This window comes from Physeter macrocephalus, chromosome 6 (assembly GCF_002837175.3).
Source record: "Physeter macrocephalus isolate SW-GA chromosome 6, ASM283717v5, whole genome shotgun sequence".
In the NCBI taxonomy this organism is placed as follows: domain Eukaryota; kingdom Metazoa; phylum Chordata; class Mammalia; order Artiodactyla; family Physeteridae; genus Physeter; species Physeter macrocephalus.
The window spans coordinates 2,425,656-2,448,554 of NC_041219.1; the positions used below are offsets into that span (position 1 = coordinate 2,425,656).

Consider the following 22,899-nt stretch of genomic DNA (forward strand, 5'->3'; position numbering starts at 1 on the left):
AGTTCATTTTTTAAAGGGACCAAATATAAATCTTGACATTCTGAAATACTGAAGTTTTAAGGCTAAATCTAGAGCACCATGAACAAGTGTGTTGATTACCTCATTTCATGAAATGCAAGAAAGAATTTTCATTCTTGATGATGGTAGTCTCCCTCCAGTTGGGTTAATGTCATATTCAAATATATATATATATATATATATATATATATATATATTTGGGTATACGTATATTCAAATATATATATATTCAGAACTGCACTGTGAAATTTCATAGACTGAAAATGGAAAGCATATTTCTCACACATAAATGAAAGTGAATCTTGGTAAATGGTTATATACAGAGCAAAAGGTCATCTTTTGAGACTTTAAACTACTTGGGACAAAGGGTCAAAAAGGATATCGTTCAAATCACAAGTCAAAAAGAATTCCTGTCAGTTTGTACAGTACATGACATGAAGTTGTTGCTGGCCTTCCTGGTTCATGGCTGTATTTGGAGTGTTTACGTAGAGACTGGACAGTTTATATAATCTGAGTTGTGACTACTTATTCAATTTGATACTTTTTAATGAATTTGGTTCAGAAAGCAGTTGAGGTAATAGAGCAATAGGTTGATTTGTTTATTGAAATTTTCTCCAAATGGTGGGGGAAATTCATCAGTCAGCTCAGGCAGAAGATGGATCTGGTTGCACTTGTATGGATACAGGCATAAACATAAGCACCCCTATCTCCATGAGCTGACTTAGGCCATAAAGGACTCTTTGGGAAGTTTAAAAACAAATATCTTTTTAGCAGGATACCATATTTAATTTTAAATTTTAAATGACTGAGCTTATCCTGTGAGCTGTTATTTTGTGAGCTGTGAAATGCCCCTAAAATGTTAACTTTCATTTAGAAATGAGAGTTAACATTTTAGGGGCCTTTCATGTCTCACAAAAGAAATGAGGGCTTTTAAATTCTTTTTTAGTAAACAGCTAGGGGATCTGTCTTGCCCTATACTGCTATGAGAATGCAAAAACGATCTACATGAAGTTTGTGCTAGGAAACAGAGTACCTCTTGACTCAACGGTGGTCTTATGATTTTAAAACCAAGGGGGCAAAACCACCTATTGCTAGCTGGCAGTAAAACAAAAAATATAATTAGATTAAAAGTCTACTACTTACATAAAACCAAAAGACCCATCTGCACGGAGATCCAATGAAGGACTATTTTCTTTCAAAGGTCAACGTAAGACCCTTTGCATATGATCATCCTTACTTTACGATACATTGTACCTCATTTTTTTTAAAAAAATGGAGTGGTTAAGTCCAGTTCAAGCCTCTTTTCATTTAATGTTTAAATTAATATTACAATGAACTACTAATGTTCAGGTTCTTTGTTATGAAGGATTTTCTTTCAGTACTTACTAGAAGGGGTAGCTTAGCTGTCTAGGCATCAGCTTTAAGATACCTAGACTCCCTGGAACCATAGGCTGGATTCTCAGGAGGGCTGGGGAGCCCCTTAATTATACTGAAATAAATTTCCTACACCAGTGTCTTTCTACAAAATCTTAAAAAACAAAATACTCTGTGGACATTAAAAATTCAATAACTTTTTCCCTTTCATTGGGAGAAATACTGGTTTGCTGTATGATCTCAGAAATCCCAAAATAGGTTCTTTCCTTTTTCATATCCTTTGCACTTTCTTAGCATGCTGTATCCTAAGCTATTTACAGACTTTAACAATAATATTTATTTGTTCAAAGACTGTACTTTCAATTTGTCTGAACTAGTCCAACATAAGGGTTAACCTGCAGAAAACTGCACATTGAAGTCGCCGTGGTTAGAGAGGGCCCTTCTTAATCTTTTCATGATTCATTCAGTTGATGGGTTTTTTAATTCTCTTCACAGTTTTATTTTAACATTATATTAATTCAAAGCATTTCTTCAAAGTCCTTTGTTGTTGATGTTCTTTTGTTCTGGGAGGAAGCTCTCTTCCACCCATTGGATTTTAGAAGTTAAAATGCAACCGCGGAATGAGAGATTTTCATTACAAGCTATTTGAAAAGTGTAACAATCTTATAAGGAACTCAAAATCTGAGAGCTTGGAAAGGTTGGCATGACAGGTCTACAGAGCGCCTAAACTGTATAAACTCCCCGTATGCACAGACTTAACTAGAAATGGAGCCATCTGAAGTGTCTAAATCAGGGGACTTCCCTGGTGGCACAGTGGTTAAGAATCCACCTGCCAATGCAGGGGACACGGGTTCGATCCCTGGTCCAGGAAGATCCTACATGCCTCAGGGCAACTAAGCCCGTGCGTCACAACTTCTGAGCCTGCGCTCTAGAGCCCGCGCGCCACAACTACTGAGCCTGCGAGCCACAGCTACTGAGCCCACAAGCCACAACTACTGAGCCCGCACATCACAACTACTGAAGCCCACGCGTCTAGAGCACGTGCTCTGCAACAAGAGAAGCCACCGCAATGAGAAGCCCACGCACCGCAACGAAGAGTAGCCCCTGCTCGCCGCAACTAGAGAAAGCCCGCGCGCAACAACAAAGACCCAACGCAGCCAAAAATAAATTAAAAAAAAAAAAAAAGCGTCTAAATCAGGAGCTTGGAGGGCTTTGCTATCTGTTCAATAGAACAGTCGTTGTGAAACCCATGCCTTTAAAAGGGATGTCCTGAGACACTCCACAGCAGATAATAAAGGCAGAATCTCCGTGCGGGGACGGGGAACAGCTGGACCTTGCAGGCCTGCCTCTTGCCCCCCAGGGTTCACTCTCCATCAGCAGCCTAGGAGAATCAGAGCTAGCCCTGCTGATGAAACCATGAGGCTTCCTGGCTGTGGAAGGAGCCGGGAGGGGAACCCTGAGAGATCCCAAGGAGAAGACTGAATCTGGAGGTGGGAACCAAGGCCATGAAGTATAGCTTACCCTCCTGGGTTGAATCGGATTTGACTGTTTTTAAAAGGTTGAGAATGGGTTTCCTCAGAGCATTATATGGGGGATTAAGAGAATTAGGAGACCCTGGTTGTTTCAGCTTTAGAAAATGATCTCATGGAAGTTATTTAAATTCCCTCTGCCTTAGTTTCCCTGTGAGCAAATGAAAATAACAAGACCTGGGTCCTTCCAGTCACAGAGGGGCAGATGTTGAAAATAAAAAGGATTTTAGCTTCTATATGGGAGATGCATGTGTAAAATATTACTCATTTATTAAGGTGCAGGGAAATATACCTGCTAACCACACTCAAGATTAATATGCACAGTTGATATTATCCGTTTTTTCTTAGAAAACTGTAGTGGTCGACCATGCTTCTAATGACAAGAACCCTGGGAGGCAACTGGTTTCTAGGTATCTAAGCTAGCAGATGCCCCAAGGAAGATAAGAGATTTGCAGTTTGTTTGGTGTCCCCCAAAATTTCCAGACAGCAGTTTGTTTCATTTCCCTTTTTATGAATGGCAGTAGTATTGTGCTTCCATCTGCATTTTCTACCAAAGCCATTCATAAGCATAAAAGCAAAACAAAATAACAACAACAGAAAACGTTCTCGGCACAGTCTGGAGCCATTGGGTGCCAGAGGCTGGGAAAACATCCTGGCAGCCAGAACCCCAACCAGCATTGAAAGTCCTCAAGGGTCTGTTTGTTTGGTGGTCTGAAAAGTATGAAGTGCTGTGTGGAAGGGCAGCTGGTAGAAGTTCTGTGACACGAACTAGGCTGGGAGCCAGGGCTGGCAGGGTTTCAGACATTGTCTTTCTCCTCATTGAAGTGTCAGGACCTAATTCATGGAAAATTGGGTGAGCTGGCAGCCCTTTCAGAGGATTTCATTGAGACCCACAGTGTGCAGGAGTCACATGAATGTGGGCTCCTCGGCCAGAAAGGGAGGGGGACTTTTGAGCAGTAGAAACGAGTCAGCCTGCAAGAATGTGCGAGGATTTGAAATGGTTTGGGAGTAAACATGTGTACAGGTGTAATCAGCAGGAAAGAAGAGAGGGGAGAAAAGTGGTCTGTTCCTACAAATGACTCTTTTGAAATGAATACTCTCTTAGCACACACATTTGAATCCTAAGAGGCAAGAAGTCCTAATCATCCTTGGTTGGATTCCACCTGGAGAAAACATCATCTCAAAACCTGGGCTTTTATGATGTCATCTCTACTGTGGTTTAAACTCAAACTTTTTTTTTTCAGTAAGCAAAAGTATTTTGCCATTTCTTTTATTTTTATCTTGTTCATCTAAAAAAAAAAAAAGCTCTGATGATTCTTATAAAACACGTTTACTATAGTGGCCATAGGACATCACACCATCACTGAAATTCTGAGAGGAAAGAAAATGAATAGAAGCTCTACCCCCTTCACTTGTTCATTAAAAAAAAAAAAAAGCTCTGATGATTCTTATAAAACACGTTTACTATAGTGGCCATAGGACATCACACCATCACTGAAATTCTGAGAGGAAAGAAAATGAATAGAAGCTCTACCCCCTTCACAATATAGTGAATTTACCTTAACTTCTGTAGCAATTTTATTTCTTTCATTTGTACCACAGAAGCATGTCACTGCCCACATCAAAGTGGTTCAGTTGTATTTGCAAATCTCAGGGATGTGTAGATAGAATAAATAAGGCTTATATTCAGACATGAGAGTGAGTACTGGAAGTAATCCATTAAAAAACTTGGGCTTCAGATCCACCTTTTACAACACCAAAGAATAACTTAAATATTTTTCTAATACTCTAAATATTGGACAGTTAATTTAGGCTGAGTAGAAGGAAGTTTCCTCAGGTATTTCACTCAAAAGAGGGGAGTTTTGCACTAAATCCAGAATTAAATACATATAGATGATAAAGATACACAGATATAGGTGTAACAAAATATTCTGCAAATGGTAACATCAAGAAAGCGAACAAACCCACAGAATGGAGAAAAATATTTGCAAATCATATTCTGATAAGGGATTTGTATCCAGAACATATAAAGAACTCTTATAACTCAATAATGAAAAGCCAAATACATTTTTTAAAGATTTGAATAGACATTTCTCTAAAGAAGATATACCAATGGCCAGAAGTTACATGAAACGATATTCAACATCACTAGCCATTAGGAATATCCAAATCAGAACCACAGTGACATTCACCTTCACACCCAGTAGGATGTCTATCATTAAAAAGACAGACAATAACAAGTGTTGGCACATATGGGGAGAAATTGGAATCCTCATACATTGCTGGTGGGAATGTAAAATGGTGAGGCTGCTTTGAAAAACTGTCTGGCAGCTCCTCAAAAAGTTTAACGTACAGTTACTTCTGTGACCCAGAAATGCCACTCCTAGCTATGTACCTAAGGGAAATGAAAACATGTACACACTAAAACTTATACATGAAGTTTTCTTATACATGAAGGTTCATAACAGCATTATTCATGATAGCCAAAGTTGGAAACAACCCAGATGTTCATGAACTGATGGATGGGTAAACAAAATATAGCATAGCCATACAATGGAATATTATTTGGCCATGAAAAGGAGTGAAATACTGATGCATGCTATAATGGAATGACCCTAGAAAACATTATGCTAAGTGAAAGAAGCCCATATATCGTATGATTACAAAAGATACAAAAGACCATATATTTACATGACATGTCCAGAATAGGCAAACTTATAGAGAAAGAAAGTAGATTAGTGATTGGTTAGGGATGGGAGGTTGGCTAGGGAAGCAGGAGGGAATGGGGAGTGGGTGATAATGGATACGGGGTCTTTCACAAGAGGTGAAATTGTTCTAAAATTAGATTGTGGTGATGCTTGTACTACCCTCTGAATATACTAAAATACTTTGACGTATACACTTCATATGGGTGAATTTTATGGAACATAAATTATATCTCAATAAAGCTCGTTTTTTAAAAAAACAAAATATTAATAAATTAGGCCCTTGCACTTCCTAAGTTTTGTGATATACAGGCTAAAACAAAGTGAATAGAAGAGCAAGTTTATTTTGATGTAATTGGTATGTATTGCAGACCTTAGCTGGGAATTGTTTTAATGGAGATAACCTGCATTGTATTTCTTTAACATGTGAAGATAATGAATAAACACCCTTTAACCTGAGATAAACCATCTGAACCTTGAAATTTTTGTCTTTGCAGACAAGTGTCTATGTTTAAAACATGTATACTTGATTATTTTCATTATGTGTGTTTCCTTTTAAATTATAACGGTTCTTTTCTTTCTTTCTTTCTTTTTCTTTCTTAGCCTCAACAAGTTGTTCAGAAGAAGCCTGCTCAGGTAAGAGATGGTCATTATGCTTTTTTTCCCCCAGTTAATATAAATAGTGAAAAAAATATGACCCCAAATTAAACCTTTAATTAGTATTTTTCTAGTGTTGATTATGTCAGCATTGTAGTATTCTTGAAAATTGGTTGTATCCTTCAGACAAAGTCAAGAATACATAGACTGAGGTTTTAAAAAACTCTAAAAGGTCAAGGCCTGAAGTCTACAGAACAAATAAAAATACTTTAAAAAATAAAACCTTTTAGTGCCTTATATAAAACAAATACTTAATCTTATCATGTGTTTTGCCAACTCTTAAACATCAAGTTTTGTCCTTTCCATCTCACTATCCATATTCCGTTGACCTGATACAGGACTTATTAGCCACAAAATATATCATGATCCATGGCTGGAAACATATCTATTCATTGAGTTATTCCATAACATTTGGTGATCCCAAAACACTCCCAAAGAAGACTGGGAAATTGGTAAATGGTTATACTAATTTTGCTGTTGATGAACTCTCAGGTCTCACTTCAGTTAGGCTGAATCACAGTCTCTGACGTCTTTGGCAACATCAAAATTAGGAACCAGCTTTACTTCTCTTGTTCCGTATGCCTGGAGTTCCTTGTCCCAACTATAATCTGTACATAGAAGCATAAGAAGAATCATGCTTATTGAGGAAGTATATCTTTTTTTTTAATTGATTTTTGGCTGAAGTCAGTTTTGAAACAACCTTGGTATTTTTTATTTATTTATTTATTTATTTATTTTTGGCTGTGTTGGGTCTTCATTTCTGTGCGAGGGCTTTCTCTAGTTGCGGCAAGCGGGGGCCACTCTTCATTGCGGTGCACGGGCCTCTCACTGTCGTGGCCTCTCTTGTTGCTGAGCACAGGCTCCAGATGCGCAGGCTCAGTAGTTGTGGCTCACGGGCCCAGTTGCTCCGCGGCATGTGGGATCTTCCCAGACCAGGGCTCGAACCCATGTCCCCTGCATTAGCAGGCAGATTCTCAACCACTGTGCCACCAGGGAAGCCCGAGGAAGTATATCTTGAAGAATAAATTAACCATGATTGCCAAGTACGTGAGCTTTATTAAACTATGAAAATATCTTGCTGTTCTCCCTTTCTGGGTTGAAAGAGATGCCCGGGAGATCTAGGTGCATCATGCAGAACCTGCAGAAGTGAGTTATTAAGCAGTGTCATGGGTTACCAAGTTCTTTGTAGATCTTTCATATAATTTAAGTTATCCATGGGATCTTTTCCTTAGAGGTCTCTAAAACTGTACCTTGCACCCTGTTCTCTTGGGACAATGTTGCCTTGCCCGGGAAAGACCATTCAGACAATCTCCTGTGTCTACTATTCTTTACAAATGCAGCTTGAAAGAGAAATGAAGCTTCTAAGCAGATATAAAAGCACACAGGGGAAATGCATCTGAATAATTACACATGTGCTTTAAATAGAATAAAAACAGAGTTTCCATGAAAAAAAATCATCCTCATAGCTGTTCCCTTTCCCAAAGGCCAAGAGTGTTGGGGGCACTAAAAATAAGTACACTGTGTTCAAGTGTTTCTATGCAATATTAAACAAAACAAAATATAAACCAAACTTGACATTTTTAAGTAGGAGATCCCAAATATATTTAGCCTCTCGTCCTTCATCAGTAAGGAAATCAGTAAGGAATTTTTTTTAAAAAGAGCAAATAAATTTATAAATCTGTGCATTGGGGTCAAAGGAGACTGCAGTGTTCGCTGTTGCATCATGGGCTGTGAACAGGAGATTAATAACCTTACGTGGTCTGTTAACAACTTTGATTCAGTCTCTGTTCTTGGGGTTTAGGGAAGATAAGGCGAACGAAAACTTAGTCACATGCATCTGAGAAATGTGTAGTCTGGTTCAGAGGTTCTTACCCTTGGCTGCATATGAGAATCACCTACAGATAGTATAAATATAATTATATATATATATACACACAAATACATATATATATATATATATATACAGTTTATTACATGCCATATACAGTTGACCCTTGAACAACATGGGTTTGAACTGTGATGGTCAACTTATACGTGGATTTTTTTCAATAAATACTACAGTACTACACGATCGATCCATAGTTGGTTGAATTGGTGAATGCAAAATCATGGATATGGAGTAAAGGCCAACTGTGAGACTTGAGCGTCTGAAGAGTTTGGTATCCGAGGAAGGTCCTGGAACCAATGCCCCTCGGATACTGAAGGACAGACAACTCTGTGTGTGTGTGTGTGTGTGTGTGTGTGTGTGTGTGTGTGTCTGTGCGCATGCGTGTGTATAGACCCTACCCAGTGATGATTTCGGTATCTGTAGTGGGTCCTGGAACCAATCCCCCACAGATGCTGAATTGACTGACAGCTCTGTGCGTGTGTGCGTGTGTGTGTTTGTGTGTGTGTGTGTGTGTGTGTACATCCTGAACCCTACCTAGTGGTATGTGCTGGAACCAGCCCTTGTGAGGCAGCTGTGAGTATCTCTTCCAAATTCTATATTTACTGATGTCAAGTAGGTAACTTGAAATCCACTATGGTAGGAGTATTTACACCATGGAAACTGGAAAATACTACAAATCAGGACTTTTTATTTACTGGAGAGCAAGTTGTTGAACATTTACCTACATACCACTAGCCCCACCCTTCAGTGATTCTGATTATTTGGTCTGGAAACCCAAGCATTAGTATTTTTCATGAACTCCTCAAGTGAGTCTAATGTACAGCCAGGGATGAAGATACTCAGTGAACACACATGAGAAGACATTTGAACATTTGTTGAGCAAATGAGCACAGAATATCAATCTATATGACGCACAATGGGATACAGATGAATGAGTGGAATGCCATGTGTTGCTTAAAGGGATGATCCCCAGAAGAGTTTCAATTTTGTTGTTGTTGTTTAGCTACAGAAGAGAAAATAAAGACATAGATTAGGGAAAGAAAGGAAGATGTTACAGATGAGATGAATGGCATATTCAAAAGTAAAGAGGCAGAGACAGATAAATCATTGGTGGAGATTATCAACGTGGCTGAAACTGACTGCAAATTGGGCAGTAATATACCAAGAAATGATGTAAGTGACATCATAAATATTTGTCCTAAGAGAATCAGGCATATCAAAGAAACCACAGATGGATTGGGTTGGTCCTCACTGATCAATCTGGCTGTGTTACAGACCTACAGACCCTGCTCCAGATTTGCCCTTGAAAGGAGAGTTCAGACTCAGAAAAAAGAACATGAGCTCATTGGGCTTCCTAATCTATATTGTCCAAGGACACAGTGATGAATTATATAAACATGGGGACTACACAGAAGTTCATGGAGGATAATGTAAATTTTACATCACATTCAAAAGAATCTCTTCCTTTTCCATCTGTTTCTTTCAAAATACCCTCCCAGATGGCTTTTCCATGTAGCAGTCTGGATTAACTCAGGCTCATATCCTTTCTTCATCAACACTACTTTGAAGGGTCACATTCAGGTCCTGTTTTGAGGTGGCGAAAATTTTAGCACGATTAAATATTTTACATCCCAGGAAAGAGACTCAGCAGTGTACAAGGAGACCTAGGTTTTGCTTTCTGGCCCCATCAATGGGTGAATTAATCTCTCTGTTCCCTATGTATCCATCTGTGAACTGGGATAGTGTTATTATGCATCTTACCTTACTCCCAAGAACATTTTGAAGAGACTTGTGTACATTCCAGGGAGTATTATTACATTCTGACTTATTTTTGTATGCTAGGTTTTTTTATTTCCAGAGATTTGTATTCTCAAAAATGTTAGCATTCTAATTAGTTCAAAACTACTATCTTTTTGACCTCAAGTGTTTTCACTGCATCTTTTTAAAATAAGGATTTTTTTAACTTAGGGGAAATTTTATGGTGATTGCCACATCCTATCATTAGGACTAAAGCAGTTAGAATCACTTGGCTTGTATGTAATTCCATATGTGTGGAAGTACAAAGACTCTCTTCTGAAGTATCCTAATGCCATCAAATTCTGAAACCTCAGAACTTCTAGGATGCCACGTCTTGAAACTGGGATACAGAAAGTCACAATTCATTCTAAGGAGACAGATTCAGGATTATGATAAATCTTATTCATGTACATTTGTGTATATAAGTACATGCATCTTGAGAGGAATAAAAATTTAAGGAAAACCCTACTGCAGGGGTTTGTGCTTGGGAAGTCCACCAGGTACCATCAGCTGCAAACCTTAATAATCTTAAAAATCTAAAGGGGAAAATCTCTAATATTTACGTTAACTGTTTCTTTTTAATTCCAAAACCAGTGAAAACAAAGCTTACTGGAGAACTCTACTATATTTTCATTTAAAGTGATAAAGTAAGAAATTAGCTAATTTCCTAGTTTTTTAGCAGTTTGAAAGTTGATTTCTCAGCAACATGGATTACATTCTCAACTTGAGTAGGCAACAGTGGTAGGTTTTGTTTCTGCTGCTGTTGTTTCTATAAGAGAAATCCCATAGTGTATCAGGTTATTATTATTGATAGAGGGGGCTTTGTTTCTCAAGTTTTTATTGTGATAAGAAAAAAATCTCACTCCATCTCAGACTTCTGAAAAGATCTTGCTGGTTTATTAAATATCTTTTTGTCTCTTGATTTCCCCCTTTGAAGGCTTTAAACTGAGATTAGAAGTGAGTCCTTATATATAATTCAGACATATTTTCTCACCTGAGCCCTACCCAAAGGGTAAAAAGAGCTTTTAAAGAATCCTAAGTTCTCCTTCCTTTCAACCCAATTTCCTCATTGTTGTACAGCCCTGGCAAGCTCCAGCTCCAGCAATTAAGACAGGTAGAAACCTGCTCCTTTTCAACTTCCGAGTGAGAGAACTGGAAAGTTTTCAGTTTCTAAAAGACAGGAAACAAAGCTTTCTGTTTCGAAATAGAGCTTTTACCTGGGAGTAACATCTTCTGTGGGTGGTGTGTATCGGGGCAAAGAAATCTCAGTAAGCCTTGGTTATCATGGGATTTTCCCCCCTTAAAAAAAAAAAAAAAGCTGAATGTTTTTACAGAGACTTCAAGGGCAGTTTTAAGGATGTTTATATTTCAGACAACCTAAACATTGTTTAGAGCAAAACGAGAGATTTCATTTTGGGACAAGCAGGTTGATGAATTGCAGTCAACATCTTGTTCTCAAAGAAGGCATTTTTCCTGGGGGCTTTCAGTCTAGACGTACAAGGGAGGAAGGAGGAAGAAGGTAGAGCTCTCACTCTCACTGAACTCATCCTTTACATGGTATCTTGGCCAGTACAGTCAATAGTTCATCATAAGTCAGACTTGAAGAAAAGAGGCACCCTCTACTCAGGGAGAATAGTGATTTATACCGCTTAAGTCATAAAGAGTACTGATTTAGTTATTTTCCAACTTACGCCCTTTCTAGCTGGTAAAACATTTTGTGGGCCAGTAAGTGTTTGGTACCAACTGGCAAAACATGAAGAATTATATCAAAGCCTTCCCTGAGTGGGACTGTTTTGTTGTATAGGAACTACTTTTTGATTTAACCTCTGACCTCTGACATTGCAAAGGTCAAGGGAAGAGGAGAGCCAAGTAGAAAGCAACATTTAACCCCTATAATAAAGTAGCTCAAGGATATAGCAGCACAGGGGTAGGGCAGAGGAAGCATATCAAAATGATTATTAACCGTAAACATATGAAGTCATTAGCTTAGTTGTAATAAAGGAATATTGGCAAGATGAAGTCAGCTGTTTCTTGGCAGGGGAATGTCTTACAGAGATGACATAAACTTCTAACGGAAGTGAAAGAACATCACTCAATTTGGGGCAAGATATAAAACTCCAAAAGGCAAAATATAGTATTTCTGGATTTGACAGATTTCCTATAGGAGTTTTTGGGTTTTTTTTTTTAAGTGTGATTGTTTTTAACTGTGTGGTAAAGCTTGTGGATTAGGCTAAAAATAAAATGGCCATGTCTGCCTGCTTTTCTATGCATATTGCAGAATGCTTTTCCTGTGCATTTTGATGTGAATTGGGTAAAAACCGATTATTTATTCAATATGTAAGCTTTCTTCTTATTATCCAAACTTGCTGACCAAAATTAATATGAATAAATAGTAACTGGATTTAAAACATCGCCTTTCTAAGATATTCCTTAATGTTTGAATAGAAATATGTTGCTTTATCCAAGAAACTTTCTGTACCTTCAGAGAATGTTTGCTGGACACTGAAATGTCTTATTGAAGAATTATTTGTTAGCTTAGTATTATTACTGATATCTTCATAATCTTATTCAAAAGTCCTATCTCAGGATAATGAAAAATGTTTGGTGCAATAATGATTAAAATCCAGAAATAGTCTGTTCCCTGGCAACAAATACAAGTTATGAAAAATTTTATACACATGGAAAACAAAGAGAAAGCGTTCTCCTAATCTGTGCCATTGATAAACATATCCAGAATATAACCACTAAGCACCCTTTAATCTATCCACTTTTATTTAAAACTACTCTGCATAAAAGGAAGAACATTCCTCAACAATTTTGGAAATGTTGAAATAAATTTCCTTCTTCTGAGCGCTTCCTTCATGCAAAAATCTTTTTGCTGCATCTTTAGCTATTTTTTAAACATGAGACTCCTCGGTACGAATTAGATCTGGCATGGAAAATTGATCAAGCTTGTGATCCTCAGAAATCGTGACTTCCAGGATCCTGAAACTTGCAGTTAGTTTATACATAAAATGAATTCCCTATCTGAAAAATGTGACTCCCTCCTGAAGATATTTTTAAATAGCCTTTCATCCCGGAAAGAAATTCGTAGTATCCCAGGGATAAATATTACCTCTGTTTACAATATTTTCAGTGATGGAACTCTGACCAGAGGCATGAATAAGACAAACAGGAGTGTATTTTACAAATCTAAGATGTCTTATTTTGTTTTATTTAGGAGGCATTGTTTAATAATAGGGTTTTTTTTTTCCTTTCTTTCTCAACAATCTATCATTGAATCACAGGTAAAGAAAGAAACACAGAATGAGGAGCTATAATTAATCATCATAGCTCCACACTGTAGTCTTACAGGATTTTTACTCTTTTTTTTCAAAGTTTTCCCATTTGGTTGTCACATTTTTTCTCACACCCTGCTGGGCAGCGAGATGAGTATTCTCATTACCGGTCTGACACAGTGAGAATAAGGCACAGGTTATACAGCCATTAATGCCAGGGTTGGTGCCTGTGGTCAGTGACATCTAGGATCAACCTTCTTGACTTCAAATATCCCCCAATAAGACCTTATACGGGCTTTATTACATTGATGGCAGCACATGCAAGGTAGATGCTTGTATATTTGTATATATTGGGTTGGCCAAAAAGTTTGTTCGGGTTTTTTCCATAACATCTTATGAAAAACCTGGGCGAACTTTTTGGCCAACCTAATACATAAAACTAAAAAAAGAAAAAAAAAAAAAAAAAAAAAAAAGATCAGGTACAAATACCGTAAATATCCCAACTTCTAAACTCTTCTTTTGAAAAACATATTTCCCCCCTACCGTTTCTACCAGAATCCCTTGCACTTCCCTGATCATAGGGTTTATGTAGGTTCCAGTGGATATGTTTTTTTAAAATGCGATATAAAGTTTTCCTAGTTGGAGGAAATAATCACTTTCCATTAAGTTAAACAGCCCCAATCCATTTAAAATTAAAATATCTGACCCAGAAATAGAAAGAGTCCGCTTTGTGGTCTTGAGGGTCACTTAGCTGCAGATGGAACTTGAAAACTTGTTTCTGGTCACTGCTGCTGAGGAGAGCCCATTATTTCTGTTCCAGCGGGATTGGCTCGAGATAGTCACGAACGTGAAACACCCGTGAGTGTGGCATTCCAAGTGCTTAAGGCACTGGACATACTAAGATGACAAGAAGAATTTCATTAAACCATAACTACGCTTTCTAAATTACCAGGTATTGGTAGGTTTACTGGCAAGACAGCTTAAATTACAGATGTATTTGTAGCCTGCAGCATTTTATGATAAGAGAGTTAGAGAATTCTTTGCAACCAAGGGGAAAAAATAAGGATTTATTAAAGCTGGCATGGACTTCTATGACTTTGCACTCCTTATACACACAAAGAGGGGCACCATGGTGACAGCACTCCTAAAGTTTGCAGGGAGAGTATTTCCACTTCTTGGTTCCATTTTAAATTCGTTGGCCTCCTTTCCACTGCAGATCTGCTGTTTAGTCTGCATCTGAAAATTAAACCCAGAGCTTCAGCTGTCACATTAAACGCTGAACCTTCCTCCAGCGCACACCCTCACCCATGCCTGTGTGGTAACATCTATGGTTAAACGCCTAAGACGTTGAAAAATTCCATCCAACATTAGGGGATCAGGGTGGATATTGGGATGTCTTCTTCCTCCTTTTGAATAAGTTAGCAGAAGTGTACCCAAGGGTATACGCCACATGCATTGTGCTGAACCAAATTAAAAGGATGGAGATAGGTGCAAACTATATATCTAGGTTTCAGTGGGGGTTTTTTTCCACAAGCGTAATGAAAGCAATGAAAGAGTTACACTTATTAAATTCCTTTTTGGGGGGAACAAAAGAAAGACTAAGGCAAAATGAGTGCAGTTTTTCCAGTAGTCGTAATAAAAATATAGTTCTCCAACTCTGCCCACTTTCTTTTCCTTCTCTTCAGTTTTCTGCCAAAAAATCCACATTTCACCCCAGTGTGGTACAGCCTCAGTGGTCTTTGTAAGGTAACTGAGTGGATGGCTGGGGGCTGTTCTGTATTTAGAGGCCTTAGTGGCTGGTACTCATAAAAATGTCACTGTGCACTTTCACTTTGAAAAGTCCTTTTATCCTACATTCGTGAAGCCCCATTCCAGCGGTAAGCCTCCTTGACCAGACTGTGGCTGCTTGGCCTTCCCATCTCACCAGCCAGCGCCTAATGAGATGTGGAGAATGCTTGGCTACGGTCCCTCCACCTCCTTAGTGCCTCAGAGCTGCTCTTGGGGGGCTACCCAAGCTCAAAGATCCTTTGGGCGTATGTTGCGAACGTGAAGCAACTTAAATAAATATCTCAAGTTGCAAGCTATCACCTGCAGTAATGGCAGTGTCTTCTAAGTTAACTGAGGAGGATTGAATCCCAAGGGTCCCCACCAACTACTCTGCTATGAAAGTAAGATCCCTGGGGGACATCAGAACCTGCTGCTTATTCCCTTCGTCACTGGGTCCTGTCCACTCTTTGCACCGCAGAAGGGCCCTGTGTGAAGTCTGGTCAGCCGTGACAGGACAGCTGAACGTGGATTTCCCGACTCCATCTTCATTCCTCCATGACCCACATGGCTCCTGGGAGGGAAAGCAAGAACTCTTCTCTCCCAGCCTTATCTCGCAATCTGCTGTCAAGTCACCTGCCCCAATTCAGTAAATGAATTGTGGAACCAAAACAAGAAAACGAAGAGGGTTTTTCTTCTCTTAATGACACGCACACTTTTGTCACAGCAACCATACATGTAGCAAAAGGCCAATGTCACTGGGAAGGTGAGAACTGGGTCCTGCAGAGGTGAGAGGTGCCACGTGCCCCGCCAACATCATCCACTTGGCAGCCATGCCGTCCTTTGGAGGATGGCCAGTCAGGGCTACGCCAGGAAGACAGAGCTCTCCAAGAACCAAACATTGAGAAAACCATCGTTCTGAGTGTGTGAGAGCTGCATGACCTCCAAAAGCTTGACCGAGTGAGGCTTCCGCCCTCTGACATCCTAGTTACGTACCCAGTACTAACTGACAGCTACTAGTAGAAGCATTTCAGTGTCGGTGGAAATAAAACAACTCTCCATGTTGTGTTAAGAACCGTTAAGTAAAGGAAACAGTATGAGGATGAGGGACCATCATTTTCAGCTGAGTTGTGTCTAAGGGATTTGAATAAACCACTTACATATCAGGAGCTTCAAGAGCTCAAATCAAGCAAAGTTTCTGGGAAGGTTTTGAAAAGCTGATCACATTCCATCTACTATAAGGTCTTTGTAAGTTCATGGCCTGAAAATTCGATTTCCTTCCAGATTTGGAAGTACTTTGGTTTCCAGATAGTCTAGAAAAATCGAGCAGTTAGAAATGGAATAATTACAGCTCCATCCAGGGGGGTTTCCAGCTTGACTGCGTTCTATTAATTTGTTAACCAGGAGAGAAGGAATCACATATATCTGCCGGCGTGTACTCTGTGGTCTGTTTCAGGGTAGTTACCTAAGTCCACACCTCCTGTCATAATGAGAAGTGAGTCATTTGGGGACGGTGAAGAGTGTATCTGCCGAACAGCTTAATGACTTTCTGGAATTTAAATATTAAGTGAAAAAACAAGGTCAGAGGGCAGCTGAACCTTGGCTTGTCTCTCTCACGTCCGTCCGTGGCTTTGATCCTGCTACATCCTCCTTTGTGGCCGGGACTCCATAGAGAATCTCAGGGTCATGGCCTGTTGCCTGTCAAGAGGTATAAACGTGCTGCTTAAATATGTGAAGCCTGCCGTTTGGGGGTTGGGAGCAGATGCGAGGTAGCTTCAAACGTTCCACGTTTCCCACATAACCCAAAGCAGACTAAACAAAACCGGTGTGAAATCTCATGACTTGATGCTGCGGTGGTTATATTTTTTAAGCTGTAATCCATTCATTTTGTGTGTGTGTGTTTATTCCCAGGATTTACAGCTCCTTCAGTCTTGGGGGAAGAGAACGTTTGAAACCTTCTGCAAAGGGTTTGCAGTAAGCAGTGGCCTGTGGTTAAAGCCCAGGATAGAGTGAGTGAGTGAGTGTGTGTGTGTGTGTGTGTGTGTGTGTGTGTGTGTGTGTGTGTCCATGTGTCCGCGTGCGCACATTCATGTGAGCATGTGAGTACCCGTTCATGTGGGTTTTTTTCCCTCCCGTTTGCTGCTTTTACGCAAAAGCGTCACACATGGCAGCATTTAGGAGTTCCTTCACAGCTGAAGTGTTTCAAACACTAATGAATGGAAGTTTGGTCATATAATGCAGACAAGCTTTAAGGCATGCTTTACTGAATGGTGTACTGTAGTGACCTGGGAAAGGAAGAGAGGTATAAATTGTGTCAGTTAGCCACCCAGACAAAATGAAGCCATGTGGAAAATCAAATCTATTAAGGTATGAAGACTGTTATAAGCTGTTTTAAGCTGGCCATTCTTAAAGTTTGCTGCAGGAGTGAATGTTTACCTCTTCTCCCGGATCTTTTTCACATGCCGTCTTATGAGACAATGTACAGCATTTGATAAAAATCATCCTCTCACTAAGGACGCTTTTATCAGAAATGTTTATTGTCTCCGCTTTACCACCCATGTCCTGAAAGGTACTGCACGTTTGTTAAGTAAGCAGAAGGAAAGAGAACTTTGCAGCTCAAGCCGGTTTGCAGAAATTCCAACAAATTCCAGAGCCATACGGAATCAGAAAAAGGAAAAGAGAAGGAGAAATTAGATTTATAGGAAGAGGAGGCCCTGCAAAAACATATATATTAGATTTTCTCTGCTTGGCCAAACCACCATTAAATGTTTGGTCAGTGTGGATTTAGTATTGAGATTGAGCAGTTAATGCCAAACTTTGGTCATTGTCTTAAAATGCGCTTTAATGAATACAAGAAGGAGGAAATCCATTTGGAAAGGAAGTGAGTCGTCAGCTCTTGCAGCCCTTTCTCAGGCTCGATTCTGCCCTCACGCTGCCTCTGGTACGTGGCGGTGGCATCCTGGTTACACACAGCTGCCAACACCCGTCTGACTCTGCCCAAAGCCTGGCTCGACTTGCTCTGCGATGTCGGGTATACGACTCACTGTGCCTTGATTTTCTCACCTGTAAAATGGGAATAATAACAGCCAGTCCCTAAGAGCATCAGCTATGATTACCAATACCTGCAGGATGCGTTTTCTTTGTCCCTTAAGAACAGATCCCCTTCGCTTGATTTGCTGGTTTTTAAAACTGATGACTGGCATGCTGTCAGGAAAAATTTATCCATTTCTTTTTCCCTCTGATTGGTGAGTAAGCTCACACGGGCCTGACATTCTCTGGACGGCAGACAATTGAATTTGCTGAGCAGCCGCCATGATGTCAAGCCTTAAGTCAACAGTGGCTAATGACTGCTCTGGGAAAAAACAACACCTTGATTCCTCAATTACGGTTTAAGAAGCCCTGGGAACGAGGGGGCTTGCCAATCATCCGCATCCTCTTTTGAAGCCAGCATAATGTGCTGTGGAAACAGGTCACCTCTCAACTGTTTGTCTGAACAGCCCACACAGTGTAATGGTTGTGCCCTTTGTGTGTTCCAGGAGGAGACTGAAGAGACATCCTCACAAGAGTCTGCAGAAGAGGATTAGGGGGCGCCAGCATTCAATTTCTACCTCAGCAGCAGTTGGATCTTTTGAAGGGAGAAGACACTGCAGTGACCACTTACTCTCTGTCGCCATGGTCTTTCCACTTTCATCTGGGGTTAGGGGGCGGGGCGGGGCGGGGGAGGGGCGGGGGTGGGGGGAGAAGTCACGTAACCTTAAAAAGGACTATATTAATCACCTTCTTTGTAATCCCTTCACGGTCCCAGGTTTAGTGAAAAACTGCTGTAAACACAGGGGACACAGTTTAACAATGCAACTTTTAATTACTGTTCTCTTTTTCCTTAACCTACTAATAGTTTGTGGATCTGATAAGCAGGAGTGGGTGGGTGAGAAGAACCTCTGAATCGGGTTTAGTCAATCACTGCACTGCATCCAAACCAGAAACATGTCACCCGTGTGACGCTGGGCATTCTGCTAGGAGAGGCGCGGTGGGAAACACTGGCTGCCTCAGACACCACCCAACCCGCTCGCAGTAGTGAAGCTTCTGTTTAGAACACCAAAGATAGGACTAGATACTACTTCTCTCTTTTTCATATAACCTTGTAGACACTTACTTGATGATTTTTTTTTTAATTTTTACTTTTATTTCTAAATGAGACGAAATGCTGATGTATCCTTTCATCCAGCTTAACAAACCAGAAAAGGTGATGTTCACTTTTCAAAAAGGGAAGTAAGCAAACTCAGATTACCAACTCCTTTATTTATGGGTGCCACACATATCAGCAGGAGTAATAAATTTACTCACGGCCCTCATTTTTTTTTTTCAGGAACCCTCATCCGGGTAGAATCTACTTCCTACAGAGCCAAATGCCATTTAGCAATAAATCACACTTGTCAGCCTCAAAGCGTTTTAAGGAACCTAGACAAGTAAAATTATCCTCTTCGTAATTTAATGAAAAGGTACAACAGAATAATGCATGATGAACTCACCTGGATTATGAGGTGGGAGGAGCGAAATCCAAATTTCTTTTGCTATAGTTTATACTACAATTTAAAGAACAACGACAACAAAAAAGCAGGCTCTCTCTCTCTCTCTCTCTCTCTCTCCGTTGTGTATCAGTTTCTGTGAAAGACCTAAATACCACTTACCTCAAATGAAGCTTATGTGTTACTTCAAGTAATACGTTTTGACATAGGATGGTTGGCTGAGGTGCTTTACTTTGATTTCAGCTCACCATCTCTTCACTCAAACTGCACTTTTAGCCAGAGATGCAATACATCCCCACTGCTCAATACTACCTCTGAATGTTACAGTTAATTTACAGTTTAGTACTTACTACATGCTGCTATACACAAGCAATGCAAGAAAAAAAAAAGTAATGGGTAGGTGATGCTATTCATCTACAGTTCTTTTTGTACACTTAGTTACAGTTAAAGAAGCAGTCTCCTTACTGTGTTTCAGCATGGCTATGTATTTGTCTGTGTTTTTTTTTTTTAATTAAAATTTTACAAATACTTGTTTCAGCTTCTCTGCTAGATTTTCCACATTAACTTGAATTTTTTTTAACCAAGTCGCTCCTAGGTTCTTAAGGATATTTTTCCTCCTTACACTACACATCACACAAAATTTGACTGTAATGTTTAAATATCACCCTCCAAGTTTGTACCTCACATGAATCGTTTAAGGAAATGGACTAATTGACTTGCAAAGACCTACCTCCAGACTTCAAAAGGAATGAACTTGTTACTTGCAGCATTCATTTTTGGCAATGTTTGAAATAGTTCAGACTGCAGCTAACCCTCGTCAAAACTATTTTTGTAAAAGGCTTTTGATAGAAAGGAACACGTTTTTACCTACTTCTTTGCAAATAAATAAAATAAAGCCAACCTTCAAAGAAACTTGAAGCTTTGTAGGTGAGATGCAACAAGCTCAGCTTTTGCATGATGCAATCAAAAATATGTGTTTTGAAGATTAGTTGACTATGAGAAAATGCTTGACAGATATTTTCATGTATTTTACACAAATGTGATTTTTGTAATATGTCTCAGCCAGATTTATTTTAAACGCTTCTTATGTAGAGTTTTTATTCCTTTCTCTCCTAGTGAGTGTGCTGACTTTTTAACATGGTATTATCAACTGGGCCAAGAGGTAGCTTCTCATGACGGCTTGTGTCAGTCTGGCTTTTAGTACTGATGCCAAATGAAACTCAAAACCATCTCTCTTCCAGCCGCTTCAGAGAGGTAGTTTCAAAGGCCACATACCTCTCTGAGACTGGCAGATTGCTCACTGTTGTGAACCACCAAAGGAGCTATGGAGAGAATTAAAACTCAACATTACTGTTAACTGTGCATTAAATAAGCAACTAAACCGTGGCTCATAAGAAGCCCCATTCCGTATCTTGGGTTGGGCCTTTTGAAACCTCACTGGCCAGCTCATAAAACTAAAGCAGTTGCTCGTGTTGGCCAAACTCGGAGCACCTGGCAGTTTCCATCTCTGATGAAATTACTCTCTTATTTCCTATACGTTGTACAATCAAAACACACTACTACCTCTTAAGCCCCAGTATACCTCATTTTTCATACTGAAAAAAGCTTGTGGCCAATGGAACAGTAAGAACATCATAAAATTTTTATATATATAGTTTATTTTTGTGGGAGATAAATTTTATAGGACTGTTCTTTGCTGTTGTTGGTCTCGGGCTAAGTAAGACTGGACATTTAACTTTTCTACCATTTCTGCAAGTTAGGTATGTGTGCAGGAGAAAAGTATCAAGACGTTGAACTGCAGTTGACTTTCTCCCTGTTTCTTTGAGTGTCTTCTAACTCTGTTCTTCATGTAGAGTTGCTGTCTATGATTGTACTTTGAATCGCTTGCTTGTTGAAAATATTTCTCTAGTGGATTATCACTGTCTGTTCTGCACAATAAACATAACAGCCTCTGTGATCCCCATGTGTTTTGATTCCTACTCTTTGTCATGACTCCATTAAATGAGTAATAAAGTTTGGTCAAAACAGGTCAAGGAGAGAGACATTCACAAGTCGTTTTGTTGTGTGCACCCACACCTCTACACACACGAACATAAAGTTTTGAAGTACAGACGGCCCTCTGCGGGTTCCGAATCTGTGGATTCAACCAACCACGGATTCCTTAGAGCCGACTGTACTGAGTCATTTCATATAAGGGACTTGAGCATCCTTGGGTTTTGGTATTGGCAGGGGATCCTGGAACCAATGCCCCGTGGATTCTGAGGGAAGGCTGTATCATACTTCTTAAATCAACTGCCCTAAATTCACCTCTCGTAGCCTGACATTTAACGCTACAAAGATGACCTTAAAGAAATGTAAAAGAAGAATGGTCTACAGTTTAAAACTAGAGAATTTCCATTGAAGGCCTGCATCTACAAAGTTCATAATGGGAGTAACTGATATGTCAGTTATCTTTGACTTAATATCTGTAGAGGTCCAACAGTTTGGTAAAAAGAATAAGAAATGAAAGTCACAAAGTGTCTACTGAATAGGAATCTTTTTACTCTATAAAACCTATAAGCAGAGTCAGAATCATTCCACCAAGTTCAAGATCATCTTTATAACTCTGCTGGTGGTTAGGAGTAGATCCAGGATTTTTTAGAGCCAAATCCTCTGGGTTGTGCTGCCACCATTGTCACTAAAACTCTCTGTGTTTAGTTCTTAGGAAGCACTTGTTCATTTTAAGAAATCTCCTGTCAGGAAATGTATTGTCAAATTTACTACTTCATTCCTTCATTTATTTATTTTCACAGCCTATATTTTGTGAGTGCCTACTTTATGCTTTAAGTCCCAGACCAAGAGGGCTTTCAAAATATTATCTCCTTGGAAAAAAAATTATGCAGGTGCACAAATACAGACAGCATGCAAAAAGAACCAAGTAAATGTTGAGGCAACAAGTTGTAAGAATTTAGAGGAGGGAAAGCTGTTTCCTGCTGGGGTGGGTCATTAGTTCAGCCTAATAACAGACAGGCCAAACGTATTTAATGTAACCCATATTTAGTCTCCTCATTTTTATTAATATAGAAAAGCACCTGAGAAGAAATTCCTTCTTGAAAACAAAAATAAACAAACCAAGAGAGAATCTTTGGCTTGAAAAAGACTAAGAAAGGACATACTATGTGCAGAATAGGATAAGTAGATAAATGGGATTAAAAAACTTCCCATATTTTAGAGTTAATGCTCATTAAATGATCTCTGAGTAAGCTTTTCTTTCCTTTTCTTTTTAGAAAAGTTAAAGTATTGCTTTCAAACAATAAGTAGTACACTTGTGAAAGTTATTAAGAAATCTCTTAAGTTTAAACCTAAGTTCAAGGAGGGTGTCCA

At 39.3% G+C, this 22,899-nt stretch overlaps 1 protein-coding gene across 1 annotated transcript in view; it reads left to right on the forward strand.

The window, feature by feature from the left end:
* HMGA2 (high mobility group AT-hook 2) overlaps positions 1-21,485 on the forward strand; it is a 139,543-nt gene extending 118,058 nt beyond the window's left edge. The window contains exons 4-5 of the mRNA XM_024123051.2: positions 6,230-6,262; positions 18,547-21,485. Coding sequence (XP_023978819.1) covers positions 6,230-6,262; positions 18,547-18,594 — 81 coding nt within the window. The 3' untranslated portion in view covers positions 18,595-21,485. The remainder of the gene's footprint in view (positions 1-6,229; positions 6,263-18,546) is intronic.
* The last annotated feature ends 1,414 nt before the right edge of the window (positions 21,486-22,899 follow it).